This window comes from Anomaloglossus baeobatrachus, chromosome 1 (assembly GCF_048569485.1).
Source record: "Anomaloglossus baeobatrachus isolate aAnoBae1 chromosome 1, aAnoBae1.hap1, whole genome shotgun sequence".
Lineage (NCBI taxonomy): Eukaryota > Metazoa > Chordata > Amphibia > Anura > Aromobatidae > Anomaloglossus > Anomaloglossus baeobatrachus.
Window position 1 is genome coordinate 439,716,821 of NC_134353.1, and position 19,620 is coordinate 439,736,440.

The 19,620-nt window shown below is 44.7% G+C and overlaps 1 protein-coding gene across 4 annotated transcripts in view; it reads left to right on the forward strand.

Annotated features, from left to right (window-relative positions):
* CRTC1 (CREB regulated transcription coactivator 1) overlaps positions 1-19,620 on the forward strand; it is a 1,360,738-nt gene that overhangs the window by 1,210,606 nt on the left and 130,512 nt on the right. For 2 of the 4 annotated variants that reach the window (XM_075352648.1, XM_075352650.1), the window contains one exon: positions 1,157-1,258. The exons of the other annotated variants lie outside the window; for them this stretch is intronic. In XM_075352648.1, coding sequence (XP_075208763.1) covers positions 1,157-1,258 — 102 coding nt within the window. The remainder of the gene's footprint in view (positions 1-1,156; positions 1,259-19,620) is intronic. 4 annotated transcript variants of the gene reach the window in all.

Genomic DNA, 19,620 nt, shown 5'->3' on the forward strand with positions numbered 1-19,620 from the left:
TTTCCATTACTTTGTTTTCATATATTCCCCCATTGCTCCACATACTCTCCGCACCGACCTATCCATTGCTCCCCATACTGCCTGCATCCATTCTTCCTTGCTCCTCAAAACTTTCCTCATAGTCTCCCCTTTCAGTCCCCATACTGTCCACACCCATCTCTGTGCACCCACTGTGTCCTTATAGATTACACCCTTGCTGCCAATAATGTCTGCACCCATCTCCTGTTGCTCCCCATACTGGCTGCAACCTTTCCCTCCCTCCCTTCCAAAACTGTGTCCTAAAATTCCCCCTTCCTCCCGTCACCACTGTGGCACCACCGAGTGACATCAGCAGTGTGATCAGATGATCTGATCATGCTGCGGATGTCTCACTGACCCAGAAGTGTTGCTGGTCTTGGCTTCAATTGTACTCTCACTTGAAAGACTAAGAACAATTGATCACTGTGAACCAGCGCATTGCACCTTCTGAGCCCGGCTTTCAGCACTCCCACTATTGGAGGGCAGCAAAATGCAGCCGCCTGGAGACACCTTGGACCTCTGCATCCGGTGACTTGAAGTCACCCACCTGCGCCAGGGCCAAATGCCTCACCTGCCGTCCCTGGATATGCTGCTGGAGAAAGAAGCAGATTTCTTTGATAAAACATTTTAAAAGTTGCTTATTTTCAAGTCTACTATTGATTTTTAAAATAAAAATTAGAACAAATGTTACTCTTTAAGTCCTCCGTCTTTTGATCATAGGAGGGGGAAATTAGAATGTGAGCTAGCTAGCTTTAATAAGCAGTAACCAGACATGGGATGCAGCTACACTAGATCTGTAACGTGGCTTATTATCTTGTAAATGAATCTGAAAAAAAGCAGCACAATCAGGTAAGATTTTAAAGGGAAATACTTCACAAAAGGTACTGTACATGAAAATCTAGGAGCTGGAAGATCTACTTTTCATTGTAGGTATGGTTAAATATCTGAATGAGTGAAAAGGAAAAATTATACTTGCAACCAGTACGGAAGGAACTGATGAATGTATTTAAATACTTTGAGTTATCAGCTGTTTTCAATGTACTTAACTAGATATCACTGCAAAGTCCTTTTCTCAGAGGACGTCTTCAAATGCAAACTGTAACCTGCCAGTGATATTTAATTCTATGTTGTTCTATAGGCCTCTCTCCAGCAGTACCGCAGTAATGCTGGGTCCCCAGCCAACCAGTCTCCCACTTCTCCTGGCTCCAATCAAGGTGTTTCTCCAGGCAGCTCCCCTCAAGTAAGGGACACTGTGCCTTGACTTTGATGTAGGCTTTCAGTCTCACCATCGCTGCCCCATGGTCTATCACTGTACCTGTTGTGTTTTCCATGATACTCTGATGTCCCATCATGTTGCATAGTATCATAATTAGATTGTGTGTTTTGTTGAGCTGTCGGCTGTTGCTGTAATATATGTTTTTCAATTAGTCATTTTGGAGAGATATACAAATTATTTTATTGAAGATTAACAGAAAATGATAATGCAAGTTATGTTTGACTTATTTTTATAAAAAAAAGTTATTTGAAGAGTATGGAGAAAACTATAAAAATACATTTCTCTACAAACTTCTCATTTACAGCAGATGATTAGCATAAAGACTACTTATTCTTAAACAAAGGATTTACTTTTATTTAATAGACACAGACCGCTAAAGTGAAAGTGATACTAACCTCAATACTGACAGATTATTTCTGCAATTTTCTCTACAGAGGTGACTGATACAACCTTCATATAAGTTCCATAAAATATCCATGCAAAAGGAGTTTAAATCTGGTTATAATGGGTTAATCTGCAGCGCCTCCCACAAAACAACACCCAGATATGTCTTAGCTATAGGGCTGGGTGGAACCGGACTGTTAGGCTATGTGTCCACGGGAGAATGTATCTGCGGATTTTTCTGCATCAAAATCCGCAGCTTTCTTGCAAAATCCGCACCTTTTCAAAGGTGCGGATTTGCCGCGGATTTACCGCGGAATTGCCGCGGATTTGATGCGGATTTTGGTGCGGATTTTTTGTATTTTTTTCCCCAATTTTAAAGCCAAAATCCGGATGAAAATCCGCAACAATAATTGACATGTTGCAGATTTTTCCGGATGAAAATCCGCACGAAATCCGCTGCGGAAAAATCCGCAGCGTGGGCACAGCATTTCCAAAATGTCATAGAAATGGCTGGGAAGTACCTAAACTGCAGATTTTCGGGAAATCCGCGGCTTTTCCACGAGAAATCCGCGGCAAAATCCACGCATTTTCCGCAGCGTGGGCACATAGCCTTAGGAGCACTTTGCACACTACGACATCGCAGGTGCGATGTCGGTGGGGTCAAATCGAAAGTGATGCACATCCGGCGTCGCTGTCGACATCGTAGTGTGTAATGCATTTTTGATACGATTAACGAGCACAAAAGCGTCGTAATCGTATCATCGGTGTAGTGTCAGTGATTTCCATGAATTGCGAAAGACCGATGTTACGATGTTGTTCCTTGTTCCTGCGGCAGCACACATCACTGTGTGTGAAGCCGCAGGAGCTAGGAACATCTCCTACCTGCGTCCCGGCCGGCTATGCGGAAGGAAGGAGGTGGGCAGGATGTTTACGTCCCGTTCATCTCCGCCCCTCCGCTTCTATTGGCCGCCTGCCATGTGACGTCGCTATGACGCCGCACGACCCGCCCCCTTAGGAAGGAGGCGGTTCGCCGGCCAGAGCGACGTCGCAGGGCAGGTGAGTGCATGTGAAGCTGCAGTAGCGATAATGTTCGCTACGGCAGCTATCACCATGATATCGCAGCTGCGACGGGGGCTGGGACTATCGCGCTCGCCATCGCCAGCATCGGCTTGCGATGTCGTAGTGTGCAAAGTGCCCCTAAGAGTCTGGATCCGCGCGGTTTCAAAGATGCCCGGGTGCCAGACCCGGGCCTGGGATTCCAGGTGTTTGATCCGGATCCAGCACTCAAGAAATTAAAAAAATAAAGTAGCAATAAAAGAAAACAAGAATGAAGCGAGTGCTTCATACTTACCGAGACTCCATATCATGGCGACACACTGCTAACGGGTCACATATTCACTTCCTGTTTCGCAATTGCATAAACACAGTTTTCCCTGCTTTTCCCGCATACTGGCCATCCCTTTGTCTGTGATTGGTTGCAGTCAGATGTGGGACTGGGTTGATTGCAGACTGCCATGGAATCTTTGTTCTGACATGCAGTTTAATTCCTCTGTGACTCTTGTCATGGTCTTTGTCATACTCCACGACATTCTGGGCATCCCAGTTGACCAATTCATGTATCAAATCTGACTGGGTGTCGGTAGCTCTGTATTTATTCTGTCGAATATGGCACAGCTCTTATAGTTGCAGTTCAGTTTCTTGTAGTGTCTGTATAACGACTCCAGTCCTCTTCTGAATTCCAAGCTGGTGGGGTTGGACATGGTGATGTCGAAACCTGCATGCCTCACCTATGGCCTGTTGGGTATGCCTATATTTCTCCCTGGTTGTGGAGCGCTTGGATGGTGTCTACGAACACCAGTCTCCTGCAGCTCTCTTGGATTAACTAGGCTGAGTAGTAGTGCACTGCTGCCACCAGTTGTGGAGGCACGAGGATCAGTGGGGGCTCTCATCTGCTGGCCTGGCTGTCTTCAGAAAAACCGTACGGACCAGGGCACATCCCACTGAATGCCCGCACTCCTTCCCCATGGGCAAAACACTACTCACACAACACAGGCTAAGGGAACCATACATTGGTAAGACTTTATTGGTTCACCAACAGGCAAAAACATATTATCCATTGCCAGCAAGAACAAAAGATGATACAGGTAACAGAGTCTCACCCTTCTCGCTGGTCTGCCAGGGATTAGAATCGTCTTGACTTTAGGGCTCCCAGGACCAACTATCTCAGTCCAGCAGCACCCCACTTTTGGTGGGCACCAACTAAAAAGAGCTTGGGAAGCTGTCCAAGCACTGCAAGATCTGTAACCAACCTGTGTTCTCCAGTTTCCTTCAGCCGTAGCTCCTAGTATTATGGTCAGGAGACCACAAAAAAAATCTTGCAAAAAAACCCCCAGAAAAAGTTATGGAAGATAATGCACAAGAGTAGTTGGAAACTTAGCTGGCTGCAATCCACTAACTGCACAAACACAACTAGAAGTAGTAGTGGAGAATTCCTAACCAACCTAGACGCCTTGTCATCACCGGAAAACTAACTAACCTCAAAGAAGAAATGAGGAACCCTGGCTTGCCTCAGAATAGCCCCTAAGCAAAGAGACAAGCCCCAACATATAACAGCGGTGATATAAGAAAAAATAACACACAGATGGAAAGTATGGGGTTAAGCAAAGTGAGGCCCTGCTAGCTAGATACAAAAGCATAGGATATATTTGCTGTTTGCAGCCAGTAAAAACCCTAAAAAATACCAACACCTGATAATCAAAAATTCCTATGAAAGATCACACGATCTTTTCTCCCACTATATCAGGAACTCTTGTGCAAATACATGAGATTCAAAAAATGGAAACTTATTAAGACTGGGAGCAAAACTCCCTTTCTTGCTGGGAATAAATCATCCTCTAAACAAAGTGCAGGGAGAGCTCTTATTCACATGCAAAAAACAAAAAGGTGGATGAGAACTAATTAAATCTCAGAAGGAAAAAACAAAAATACTTATCAGGCATAGCTGCTGACCAGGATGACATGGAAACAAAACCGATGCAAAGGAACAAAAAAACACCACTGCAGAAATCATTCCTGGAGAATCCAAAAAGGAGCAGAAAAAATGCAAAAACAGAACCTAAAGGCAATAGCCTCAAAGCTGGAGGTGTTGTGAATGTTAGTTATGTTTTGGCTGCTGGGAGGCTCCCTCTGGTGGCCAGGAATGGTTTGGACTTGGACCAGGTGTGTTGTGCAATGGGTGTTTCCTTTGCTGACTCTCTGCTTATTTAAATCCTGGTCTGATTGCAGGCTGTTGCTGGATGTCAGTTGTTCTTTGTATCTCCAGCCTGCTTCATCCTGCTCTACACCTCATCCACTCCAGATAAGTGCTTGCTCTTTATTTATTGTCTGGTTCTTTTGCTTATCTGGGTTCGTCATTTGCTGTGGTTGTTTTCAGTTTATTTGCTTGCAGGGATTTTCCCCCTCAGTGGTTTGTTGGGGAACTCCCTGCAGTTCTGTGTGGAGTATATCTCCTTTGGGTCCATGTGTTTGTGGCTTGTTGAATTTGTTATGATTATTGTTTTCTGTTCATTGGTATGACAAGAGCGCCTGGTATAGAACGGAGTACAGATCATGCGATCTGAGGGCCTTTTTGTACTATCAGGAAGTTGGTATTTTGCAGGGTTTTTCTCTGGCCACCATCTGTCCCTTTCCTGTCCTTTCCTATTTTAGTCAGCGGGGGCCTCACCTTTTGCTAATCCTGTCATCTAGCTGTGTATTGTGTTTTTCCTATATCACCGCAGTCTTTGAATGTGGGGGGCTTGCTATTCTTGTCTATTTTCTGAGGCAGAGAGTTATTCATCTTTCCTACCTTTAGGATAGTTAGTTCTCCGGCTGGGTTCGCGGTGCACAGGATGTTAGTTCACCCCTCGGCTACTTCTAGTTGTGATGGTTAGTAAAGGGATGGCGGCCAGATTAGTTGCCAATGCTCTTGTCACCTTTTGCCAATGATTTGTGGTGGTCTTCCATGGTTCCGGATCATAACAAGGACAAAATTCAGGACATTTTCTCATGGAGCAGAAACAATTATCACTGGCAAATGCTAGACAGAAACTGCCTTCCTTTATTCTCCCAGGCTGGATTCCATAGGCTTCCTGGAACAGCAATCATCCACTGCACCTGTCTGAGCGACAGATGCAGAATTAGACTCACTACCAGTTAGGCAAAAAAATACAATTCTTTATTCATATTATTAATGAACAAACAAATCATTAAAATGACCTTAAAAAGTGAGGGGGAAACCACACGAGCAACAATACAATGATGGCCCAAAACACAGGTTGATGTTAACCAAATAGCCTGAAGTGAAAAGGACCAATATCTATCTTAACTGCAAAGAAATATACAGTGCAAAAATGGTTAATAACTCCCCTGTTGATAAAGCTAAACACGAAACGCGCATTGATGTCTGTGGTCGGTGATACACTGGTGATATGCCTGCTTGACACTACAATAAGGAAATTCTGAGGATGCATCCCATTTGACCTTTGCTATGGATACTTATGCCTTTGCTTCCTTCTGATTACTCAATCTATTGTTTTTGGGCATTTATGTCTATTTATAAGACCTAATCTGGTCCTTATTATGTTTTTGGTTGCAATTCAGTGCACTTCACTGTGATGAAAAATGTTGCTGCTCTCCACTTTATGTCGGAGTTATTGTCTCCTCTTGCTTGCTGTTATGCTCTCCCATTTAGGGCTAGCATGTGGTTACTGGTTAGTTTAATTGCAATTGCACTTTACACTATAGTGAAGCTAGTTGATATTAATGTAAGGATTCCCCATTTATGGGTTAATTCGTGGAGTTATTAAGTCATTGCAGTTAAGATAGACAATGTTCTGTTTATTTCAGGCTATTTGGTTAATATCAGCCTGTATTTTGGGTCACCATTGACTTGTCTCCTGTGTCATTTTCCCCTCTGTTTTTAAAGTTGTTTTAAGGATTTATTTGTTTATTCATTTATTAATAAAGAATTGTATTTTTTTTGCCTAACATATGGTGTACTGTGGTGCTGACTCCATTCTTTGTAGATATTTACAATTTTTGGAGATTCCTTATTAGAAAGTCCTATTCTAGGTTTCCTCTGAATTATATAATCAATGGGGCTAAGGCTGGGTTCACACATAGCGATAACGACGTCGCTGTTACGTCACCATTTTCTGTGACGTAACAGCGACCTAGTAAGTCGCTGTTATGATCGTTGCTTAGCTGTCAAACACAGCAGAAGCAGCAGCGATCATAACGTCGCTACATGTGCAGAGAGCAGGAAGCCGTGCACGTTGCTTAGCGCTGGCTCCCTGCTCTCCTAGCTACAGTACACATCGGTAATTACACGATGTGTACTGCAGCTACATGTGCAGGGAGCAGCGCACACTGCTTAGTGCTGGCTCCCTGCACTCCTAGCTACAGTACACATCAGGTTAATTAACCCGATGTGTACTGCAGCTACATGTGCAGAGAGCAGGGAGCCGCCACTGGCAGTGTGAGAGCGGCGGAGGCTGGTAACGAAGGTAAATATCGGGTAACCACCTTAGTTACCTGATGTTTACCCTGGTTACAGCTTACCACAGGCTGCCAGATGCCGGCTCCTGCTCTCTGCTCGCTTCATTTCGTCGCTCTCTCGCTGTCACACACAGCGATCTGTGCATCACAGCGGGAGAGCAACAACAAAAAAATGAACCAGGGCTGTGTGTAACGAGCAGCGATCTCACAGCAGGGGCCAGATCGCTGCTCAGTGTCACACACAGCGAGATCGCTAATGAGGTCACTGCTGCGTCACAAAAACCGTGACTCAGCAGCGATCTCAGCAGCGATCTCGCTGTGTGTGAAGCACCCCTAAGTGAATACACATTTACAGACAATAGGGCTCCCATCAGTCTGACAAGAGACAATGGTTAACTTCTCTTGATTTAGCAAAGCATATGTCTAGCCTCAGAACAGTTCACCCCCCACACAAGTAGCCAAATGCGAAGTCATAATAGGTGGATTTACAAAATACTAACAAAATAATAAAAATTTAAATTTAGATTTTCAGGAGCAAAACGGTAACAATGTAGTCACCCAACAAAATTCTGCACAGCTAATCATATGCTAAATATACACGTGGTCAAAATTGTTGGTACCCCTCTTTTAATGAAACAAAAACCGACAATGGCGACAATGGTCACAGAAATAACTTGAATATGACAAAAGTAATAATAAATGAAAAAAAAAGATGAAAATGAGCTTTTCAACCATGCTTTCACAGAATATTTTAAAAAATAAAACTCATGCAAACTGTTACGCTCACCGAGGAGCGGCAAGCGTCCGGAGGTGGACCCACTGGACCGTGCACCGGACTCCCCCGAGAAGGCGACCAGCAGCGAACCCCTATACAGGGACTGTGCGGCGCCTCCCCAGAAGGCCTAAATGCACGGCGGCCAGGAACCGGTAATAGGAGTCTCTGTAGGGCCAGGTGTAGCAAGGTTGTGACGTCCACAGCCGGCAGAACACTGAAACGGCACCGGAGATGTTCACAGCAGGTGACGTCCACAGTAGGTACGGTACAGATAATGTCCACGGCAGGTAGGGCACGGTGACGTCCACTGTCGGTATGAGCGGTGACGTCCACTGCGGGTATGTATAGATAGTGTCCACGGCAGGTATGGCACGGTGACGTCCACGGTAGGTATAAGTGGTGATGTCCACAGCCGGAATGGTATAGATGGCACTACGGTGAGACACAGGATTAGAATCAGGTAACAAATGCACGGATAACAAATAATAGCACAAACGGATTTGGACACTGGCAATGCACTAATAGAGGCGTTGCTCGGGCGCCTGCTACCGGGGGAGGTGAACTTAAATACCTATTAGGCAACAGGTGACCTCTGAGGTCACTTCCAGAAAATGGGGTATGCCACTTTAAGAAAGGGGGCGTGGCCTCGCGCGCAGCCTAGAGTCACTTACAGCAATTCTGTGTGAGGAGGAGACTGCAGCAGGCCTAGGAGTGGGAGCAGCGTCTGCAGAGCCATGGGGCCGGTAAGAGGAAGGCCTTCGCTGCCTGGGAGTGGGGGCAGGAGTGCACGTGTGAGCCATGCTGGGACTGGGCAGATGTGAGGGAGAGCTCCCCCCCGGGGTCTGGTGGGCCAGGCGTTACACAATAGACCTAGACAGAAATGATGGTACCCCTGAAAATAATGTGACAAAAGGGACCTGTTAAATCAAGGTGTGTCCACTAAATAGCATCACAGGTGACTACAATATTGTAATCAGTCAGTGGACCTGTATATAGGGCTACAGATACTCACTGTGCTGTTTGGTGATATGGGGTGTACCACACTTAACATGGACCAGAGTTAGCAAAGGAAAGAGTTGTCTCAGGAGTTTTGAAAGAAAATTATAGACAAGCATGTTAAAGGTAAAGGTTATAAGACCATCTCCAACCAGCATGATGTTCCTGTGACTACAGTTGCACTAGCTGCCTCTGTGCCAAGTTATCTGACCACACCCCCTCTCTGATAAGCAACTTACTGTCAAGAGACAGTAAACGGAGAGCTGTGGTGTGGATGGAGTTAGCTATCTGACCTCTGCTACATCTAAGAACTCTGTGTAGCAAATAGAGATGAGCAAGTACTAAAGTGTTTGGGACTCGAGTTAGCAGGTCAGATGCTCTCAAAGTGCTCAACTTGAGTAATGAGTATAATGGAAGTCAATGAATGGCCAGTTCGGCTTTCTGCCCACATAAAGCCAGCCATAAACAGCATTTCCGAAGGAGGCAAGACAGGGTTTTTTTTCTTTTGACACACTACATCCAAATACATTGTTAGAACTCCAGTGAGAGCCAGTCAGAGACTACAAATGGCTCTCCCTGTGGTGCATGATCACATCATGCAGTGAAGTAAGCCTGTGCGTTGTGGTCTTTGTCTCACGGACTACTCATCTGAGCACCCGCGATATTCGGCTGAGCTCTGCGAATACTCAAACATGCTCGCTCATCTCTAGTCACAACTGCTGCACATACTAATCTTAATTATACATTGTTGAATCAGGGTTTCTCTTTCTACATTTTGCTGCTCTCACATGAAGTCGCAAAACCTAGTGACAGATTCCCTTTAAAAGAGAAGCAAAGAGCACTGTATGCAATCAGTATAAAGTAATGGATCAATTATGCAAAGTCATAAAAAATATATGGTCCATATTTTGCACAATTCAAATGTACATGCAAATGTTCTGCAGCAGTTCTACAACCCCTGGCAAAAATAATGGAATCACCTGGCTCTGAGGATGTTCATTCAGTTGTTTACATTTGTTTAAAAAAAGCAGATCACAGACATGGCACAAAACTAAAGTCATTTCAAATGTCAACTTCCTGGCTTTAAGAAACACTAAAAAAAATCATGAAAACATAATGTGCTAGCCAGTAACTGTTACTTTTCAAGACCCAACGGGAAAAAATTATGGAATCAATGAATTATAAGGAAAAAATTATGGACTCACCCTGTAAATTTTCATTCCCAAAACTAACACCTGCATCAAATAAGATCTGCTCGTTAGTCTTCATCTAAAAAGGAGTGATCATGATCACACCTTGGAGAGCTGTTGCACCAAGTGGACTGACATGAATCATGGCTCCAACACGAGAGATGTCAATTGAAACAAAGGAGAGGATTATCAAACTCTTAAAAAAGGGTAAATCATCACGCAATGTCGCAAAAGATGTTGGTTGTTCAGTCAGCTGTGTCTAAAATTTTGCCCAATGCAAACAACATGGGAAGATTATTAAATGCAAACATACTGGTAGACCAAGGAAGACATCAAAGTGTCAAGACAGGAAACTTAAAGCAATATGTCTCCAAAACAGGAAATGCCCAACAAAACAAATGAGGAACGAATGGGAGGAAACTGGATTTAATGTCTGTGACCGAACTGTAAGAAACCGCCTAAAGGAAATGGGATTTACATACACAAAAGCTAAAGAATAAAAAAATGACTGCCTGAAGAGAACATGTAAATATTCACAGTCATTGATGATATGGGGCTGCATGTAAGGTAAAGGCACTGGGGAGATGGCTGTCATTACATCTTCAATAAATTCCCAAGTCTACATTGAAATTTTGGATACTTTTCTTATCCCATCATTTGAAAGGATGTTTGGGGATGATTAAATAATTTATCAAAATGATAATGCATCCTGCCATAGAGCAAGAGCTGTGAAAATATTCCTTGAAAGAAGACTCATAAGGGCAATGCAATGGACTGTAAATAGTCCGGATCTCAATCCAATTAAGGCTATGTGCGCACTTACCGGATTTTGCCGCGGATTTTCCGCGGATTTGCTGCATGTTTCGCTGCAGAAAATGTTCATAACATCTCTGCAGTGAATCACCAGCAAATCCTATGGAGAAAAAAAATCCTGTGCGCACTAGGCAGAATTTGACAGCTGCATGTTTTGCTGCGGAAATCCCGCAGCAAAAACAAGTGCATGTCACTTCTTTTCCGCAGGTAGCTGCGGGTTTTCCCTAATCTAATGTAAAAATCACGCAGGGAACAGCTTGCGGAAAAACCGCACCAAATCCGCACCAATTCCGCACCAAATCCGCAACAAAACGCGACAATCCGCATGCGGATTTGGGTGCGGATTTGATGCGGATTTTTTCCGCAGGTGATAAGATCTTTGAGAGCCTGCGGAATTTACGCAAGGAAATTTCATTTCCCAGTGCGCACATAGCCTAAAAATCTTTTGGTGCAAGTTGAAGAAAATGGTCCATGACAAGGCTCCAACCTGCAAAGCTGAGCTGGCAACAGCAATCAGAGAAAGTTGGAGCCAGATTGATGAAGAGTATTGTTTGTCACTCATTAAGTCCATGCTTAAGAGATTGCAAGCTGTTATAAAAGCCAGAGGTGGTGCAACAAAATATTAATGATGTATTGGAGTGTTCTTTTGTTTGTTTGTTTTTCATGATTCAATCATTTTTTCCTCTTAATTGAGTGATTCCATATTTTCTTCCCCCTGTTTGGTCTTGAAAAGTAACCGTTACTGGCTAGCACATTATGTTTTAATGATTTTTTTTTAGTGGTTTTTAAAGCCAGAAAGTTGCCATTTGAAATCACTTTAGTTTTGTGACGTGTCTGTGATCTGCTTTTTTTAAACAAAAGTAAACAACTGAATGAACATCCTCAGAGCCAGGTGAGTCCATAATTTTTGCCAGGAGTTGTATATGTAATTGTGCCGCCTCCGTGCCAGCAGCCGGCGCTGCTCGGGTCCGGGCCTTCTGGGGTGGTGGCTCGAGGGTCTCCGGACTCGGGGGTCTCGCTGACCTCCTGAATAAAAAGGGGGACGTAGATGTACGGGCTAGGCCGTAGTAAGTTCGTGACGCCACCCACGGTGTGTGGTGAAGTGGGACACCACTGCTGCTGTTGTGGGGCACCCGGGGAGATGTTGTGGCAGCTAGTTGTTAACCCCTCCATGGGTAGGAATGGTGGCCCCGGGACCCGGTGTCTCTGTGCAGGGTATAGTGACCGCAGGGAGTGTTTGTGTACTCACAGTTAATAAACCACACAAGTCTCTGGTAAACCAAGGTTCTGGTGGCCGGTTGCATTCAGGTCTCCCACCTGTCTGGTGGTCTTTATGCTTTTCTCTGCACTGTTTTGTGTAAGGTGGACTTCCTAGACTGAAACACAGGAGTCCGCTCCCGGCTGGATGTGGCCTAAGGAACCGTGCCCACAGATGCTGGCCTGTGGGATCTATGGGGCGTGGCGGTGACTTCTTATCTCTATCGGTGGGCTGTTGTCTTCTATGAGGAACTTTGGGTGGGACAGAACCTCTAGTCCTGGCCTCAATCGGTGAATTAACCAGTCCGCTTGTTTCAGGTTCTGGCTTCAGGGTCCGAGTACCCCCTTTTGTGCTACTGTTTCCGCGTCGGTTCCCCGTGTCAGTACCGGCAGATTACAACCCTGTCCCGGTCCACCTCGGTTCTGCTGAGCCGTCTTCCCGTCTCCTGCTGATGGAGACCCCCGTCTGCCTCCTAGCCAGTGGCACCAGGGCTCCTACCCTGGTACCGTTCAACTTGAACTTTCCTGCTGGAGCTACACTTAGCTCCAGCCCACACTCCTCTCCACCTAGAACTGCAAACTCCACTCTCAAGCTCAACTCACTGTTTTCCCGCTCTGGGCTGTCTGGACCCCTGGGTGGGCGTGTCCCAACTGCCTGGTCACGCCCACTGGTGTATCTATCTTTCCCTAAAGGGGGTGACTAAGGTTTCTGGTTGGCTGTGTGTTTACTAGTGAGGGAAGGTGTTATGCGGGGGCCTATTTGTGACTACCTGGTTTTGTCAGGGCGTCACATAATCCTTTTCAAACAGTCCTGGTTAAAGTTTTACAACAATTGAAATGCCACTGGCTTCTATCCCCCCTGAGGTAAAAAAAAAAATCTCCCACATAGCTCATCAGGCCCATCTGAGGAACCACAAGTAATTTTAGCCCTGAAAGCTGTAAGTGCCAAGTAAACAAATAATGCTTGTTACCAAATGTATATTATCAGTTTAATTCTGTTCTTATATCTGTTGTTAGAGTAGTGGTAAAACGTCAACTTATAAGTTTCTGGGATTCAAATTTTGGTTGGAGAGAACAGAAGAAACACAGAAGTATGTGATTTCCAGTTATCTCTGGAAATTTAGCAAACTGTCCGTATAGTTATACCCTTAATGTGAATATAGCAGTTTTGTGCATAAATTAAGTTAGTTCATACATGATAGCACATAAAATTTATTATATTCTATTTATTAGTTCTTTTATTCCATCTATAATATGGGATCCAGTTTTGGGCTCCACATTTTAAAAAGGATATTCAGAAGTTTGAGTCAGTTCAAAGGCGGTAACTAGATTATTACAAGGAATGGAAGGCCTCCCATATAATGAGAGGTTGAAAAAGGTGGATTTGTTTAGCTTAGGAAAAAGACATCTCAGAGGAGATCTCATTTATATGAATAAATACATGTGTGGTCAATATAAAGGACTGGCACATACCTTATTCCTTAAAAAGAGAATACTAAGGACCAAAGGGCACTGACTGCGAGTGGAAGAAAGGGAATTCTGGCAGCTAAATAGGAAAGGGTTCTTTACAGTTAGAGAAGTCAGACTGTGGAATGCCCATCCAAGAGAGGTAGTAATGGCAGATACTATAACAGCTCTTATAAAAGGGTTGCATGATTTCCTCAGTACACACAACATTGTCGGTTATAAATGATTTAGTGACAAAATATGTAATTGGTGGAGGAAGGTTGAACTAGATGGACCTAGGTCTTTTTTCAACCTATGTAAATATGTTCCAGTCTTCTCACGGGGACTGCCACACCCAGAGATTTGGCAGGCTTGAATACATTAACAGCTCCTGCTAACTGTATAATAAGTTGGCTCTTATACTTTACTTATATAATAAACCACATCTGATAACGTGCCACTAGAGTCAATGGACCACCCCAGCAATCCTGTGACTCAAAAAAGGGGATGCCATTACTTCCGGTGAAGCAAAGGCACTTCTTTGGAATACTGCCAGTGCCATATACAGCAAAGAAAGACAGTGGGCCCTTAGAATGTTAAAAAATGCATGGCTTCTGTTTTGGTTTAGGGCATTAATTTTCATTCAACCTGTATTCTGCAGATAATTTACTTCTGAATTAGAAGGGGTCTATTATGATACTTGGGTATTCTGATTACAAATATGCTGAGCAGCAGTACTCAATGTCAAGCAGCAGCTGCAAAAGGAAACAAGATTTTAGGGTGTATAAAAAGAGAGATTAGATCTAGGAATGATCGAATACCCTATTATTCGATTCGACAACTATCCGACGAATACCTCACTGCTATTAGAGTATTCGCGAATATTCGACCCCCAATGTAAGTCTATGGGAAACCAGAATAATTTTACGTCGGACCTGTCGGTGACCTGTGGTGACTGAGGAAAAGGCTGAAATGGATGGGAAAAGACTGCAACAGTATGGGCACAGCCTGTAGAAGGTGCCTCACTGCATTTCTGATGTCTTTGAATAACGTGATCAGAGCAGCACGCGGCGTTTATGTAGTCGCCAGAACAGCTCTCAAACCAAAGTAAAAGAGGGGAAATTGCTAAGAAACAGTTTCTAGTGCCTAATAACTGTAATAAAACTTCAAATCAAGCCCCGACCTCCCAAACAAAAAAACACTTTAGCATATGTTCACACGTATCGTTTTTTTACATTTTTCCTTCTTTTTCGATTAGAAAGGGCTGTAACTTATACATTATATTGGTGTCTGTCTCACACCTCCTTTTTTGGGACATATTTGACAGCACTTTAAATGGTCAGCTACAAAGTGCCCGTTGGGATGTTGACCTTGCCCTCCTCCACCAGCACCACCGGCTCCAGTGGCCCTCTACTCAAATGTAGGAAGGGCCACTGGCTGTCCTTAAATCTCAGACTTCTTAGGACTCTCAGGTAGGCCCTGTAACATACATTGGGGAGGGATGGCAGTCATTTGTAGTTTTCTGCATCACCTATATAATTAGTGTGAAAGTTGGAATACATACTCCATAAAACTTTACAGTGCTATTGCCAATGTGGCCATTTGGGTGTTGGCCTTGCTCTTCTCCTCCTCCTCCTCCACGAACACCACCGGCTCCAGTGGCCCTCTTTTCAAATTCTATTCAAATGATTCGAAATATATGTTTTATGGACAAATGAATGCCATGCTGGGACATCGAAGCTGATGTCGTTGATGATGATTGCATCTGACCAAAAGCAGGTTGGGAGCAGGAGGCATCATCGCCTGCTTCCTAGACCGCAGTTTGTGAAGCATGCAGCACCGTGGAAGTGGCAGTTGTTTCACTCTGGAATTTAGGCTTTATTCCACCAGCTAACACAGATGATTTAAAAAAATTCAGTTTTCCCAAGGGAATAATGGTTCAGACACCATGTAGCACAGCATCACAACGTACTCCCAACAGCTCCCAACAGCTTATTTTAAAAAAAAAAATTGGTAGGATTCGCAACAGGGCATAACATACCAAGAAGTTTAATAAATTCAGTTTCCCCAAGGGATAATGGTTCAGACACCATGGAGCACATCATCACAAGGTACTCCCAACAGCTCCCAACAACTTTTTTTAAAAAAAATTGGTAAGATAAGCAACAGGGCATAACATGGCAAGAAGTTTAATAAATTCAGTTTCCCCAGGGGATAATGATTCAGACACCATGGAGCACAGCATCACAAGGTACTCTCAACAGCTCCCAACAGCTTATTTTAAAAAAATGGGTAGGATAAGCAACAGGGCATAACATGCCAAGGAGCTAAAACAAATTCTGATTTTGCAGGGGGCCATGTGTAACACAGCGTGGAGCACAGCATCAATAAAGAACACAAACAGAGACTGTCTGACCAATTGTTCTAGACAGTGTAGCCTCGACAGTGCTTGTGCTAGTGCATAATGTACAAAGGCTTGAAATATATTTCCCTGGGTATTGCGCCAAACAATTACATCGCAGCAGCATAACAAGTTAGATTAGTCATGCGGTGTCAGATGATAGGAGACAAAATAGTCTTGAATGAGAAATAATGTAACTTCTTTGAACTTAAGAAATACAAATTTTGGTGCTACACTTATTATTGGGTATTGTTAACAAGCGGCCTGAGATTCTCTGGGGCAATCCATCTGTGGTTTATTTTGATCATCGTCAAACTGTCTGCACTTTCCGTGGATAGTCGTGTGCAACTATCTGTTATTATTGACCCTGGAGAGCTGAAAACACGCTCAGACAACACACTCGCAGCAGGGCAAGCTAGCACTTCCAAAGAGTATAAGGCGAAGTCTGGCCAAGTGTTGAGCTTGGAAACCCAATAGTTAAAGGGAACAGTAGACTCTGAAAGCACGCTGATACGGTCACCTACATAGTTCCTCACTATCTTACTTAAGTATTTTCTCCTTGTCATAGTTCCCCCAACCGTTATCTGATTCGCAGTTGACGGTTTCTGGAAAATGGACCAGTTTTGGCACATTAGTCCCCCGCCTGTGTTGATCCTACTATATGTAGTCCTCTCTTGTAATCCTGTTGCGTGAGATGACACGATACCTCTGATGCCAGCATGATCTGAGGGTAATCATTTCATCAACTGCTCTACTACAGCCCTCTTGAATGTTTCCGTAGTACAATCCTTATTTCCCTCGTCAAGTAGCGAATCAAATTTGTCTTTGTAGCGTGGGTCAAGGAAGGTACATAACCAGTATTTGTTATTTGCCAAAATGTGGACTAGCCGACAGTCATGAGAAAAGCAGTGTGACATGAACTGTGCCATGTGTCCCAGACTCTGAACTTGAAACCTTTGTGTGTCACTGCTAAGAATACATTCTGTCTCCCTAAACCTCCTTTCCTCCTCAGTCTCTCTCTCCTCCTCCTGCTCCTCCTCAGGCCATCCATGCTGGACAGCCCTGAAGCTTGGGTTGTCAATCCCTTGGTTACCAACTTCAAAGCATTCCTGTTCTTCATCATCCTCCTCATCCTCATCCTCATGATGCTGAGCAAAGGAGCTCCTCCTTCTTGTGGGAGGTGCCTCATCTATAAAGATCCCTGCAGCACGCTGTTCGGTGCTCAGTCGTTCTTGGTTCATGGATGGGGTAGACGCCTCATGTGTGACGTCCAATACTACCCACTTCCTTGCATTTTAGTGGAACAGGTTAGGTAGGGTCTCAGTACCACCTAGTATACTACAACCCGCTTCCATCTACCTTAGAGGAGCAGGGTTAGGTAGGGCCATCACTCACTGCTCTCAGTGTCTCTCTAATTCATCTGTGCAGTTAGCATAGAGAGCACACTGACTCCCTCTGTGTGGTTAGCACAAGAAGTGCAGGCATGGACTATCAATAAACCTAAGCAGTACGGATAGTATTGTTTGCAAACACATCAGTGTGAAGTAAGACTGGTATTAGTTAATGGACTGCGGTTGGGCTACCATCCGCTTATGTATTGTAGTTCCTGTAATTGGGCAGGAGCTATAGGTCCACTCTTCATATTATTAGCATTCACACACTTGCGGTATTATTAGTTACATCTCCTCTATGAGGTAACAGAGGTGTCGGTTAGTGGCCAGCAGCTGGGGTAACCATCCGCGTATGCTTTCTTGTTTCTGTAATTGGGCAGGAGCTACAAGTCCACTCTCCATATTATTCGCATTCACACACCTGCTGCACTATTAGTTAATTTCCTCTGTGAGGTAACAGAGGAGTTGGTTGGTGGACAGCGGTTGGGGCACCATCCGCATATACTTTGTAGTTCCTGTAATTGGGCAGGAGCTACAGGTCCACCCTTCTTATCATTTTGGCATTTGCCGTGTCTCTGTGAGTTAACAGTGAACACTGCACTTAGTCTAAAGTCCGCTTTACACGCAGGAGCGACCGATAACGAGCGATAATACTCACCATATCGTTGCTCGTTGACACGCTATCCAGTTCCCAAATATCGTTGCTGTTGCAGGACGCTGGTTGTTCGTCATTCCACATCGCTATGTGTGACACCGCAGGAACGAGGAACCTCACCGTACCTGCGTCCTCCGGCAACGGGGAAGGAAGAAGGTGGGTGGGATGTTCGTCCCCCTCATCTCCACCCCCTCCGCCTCTATTGGGCGGACGCTTAGTGACGTCTCTGTGACGCCGAACGAACCACCCCCTTAGAAATGAGGCGGTTCGCCGGTCACAGCTACGCAGGTAAGTAGTGTGACGGGTGTTAGCGATGTTGTGCGCCATGGGCAGCGTTTTGCCTGTGACGCACAATCGATGGGGGCAGGCACGCATGCTAGCGAGATCGCAGCGTGTAAAGCGGCCTTAAGTGTCACTGTGAGGTAACAGTGACAATACCACTCTTGTGCTACAGTATCCCTTACCTTGCCTTCGCCAGCAGCAGCTTATTCTGCACAGTGGGCCCTGACTGCTAGATAGCCTACCTATTCCCTACCAATTGGCAGTCCCATAACATTACAACTGAGCCAAGGGCCTGGCTGGGATGGCAGAATTCCAACACCTACAGCGTTACATCCAACAGTTGGAGGCTAGGCTCAAAGCTGTTGAGGACAAACCAGAAGCTACTGTGGTGACACCGACTCATGACACTCGACTTGCACTCCCCAATAAGTACTCCGGTGCTGGCAAGTCATGTAGAGGTTTCGTGAGTCAGTGTCAAATAGACTTGGAAGTCAATGCATCTCACATCCCACGGATAAAGCTAAAGTAGGCTTTATAATCTCTTTGCTCCAAGATAAGGCTTTGGAGTGGGGGCAACTCCTCTGTGAGAGCGTGATGATGCAGTGATACAGACTGCTACGTCTTTCCTTAAGCATTAATGGCGGTGTTTTTAGGACTGCAAGTAACTCATGATGCGGCCTTAAAGTTTAGACTTGGTACAGGGATCTTTGTCTACCAGTTTGTATGCCATCCATTTTCGTACTCTGGCTTCTGAGTTAGACTGGCCAATGGGAGTCTTGATGCCCATTCTCTGGCGAGGTTTAGCGGTTTATGTTAAGGACGCTCTTGCCACTAGAGAGGTTCCACCTACCTTGGAGGAGCTCATCATTGTGGTTAACGAGAATTGCCGTACGTCATAAGGAGCGTAAACTCGAAACTACACCATCTCGTCCTAAGACAAAACTAGTCCTTGACTTTTCGGCCTCTCAGGCATCATGCACTACATCAGAGAACTTACCTACTCCTATGGAGTTAGGACATACTTCTCCTATGTCCCATAAGGCTACACCTCCTATCTGTTTTGTATGCCGTCGTGTGGGAAATTATGCCAATAGATGCCCTACTCGTCAGGGAAACTCCCTCGTCTAGTAACTATAAGAGGGGAATTGCTAGACACGTCCTCATCACCCTCTAAATATTTCTTTCAAGGAAAGCTATC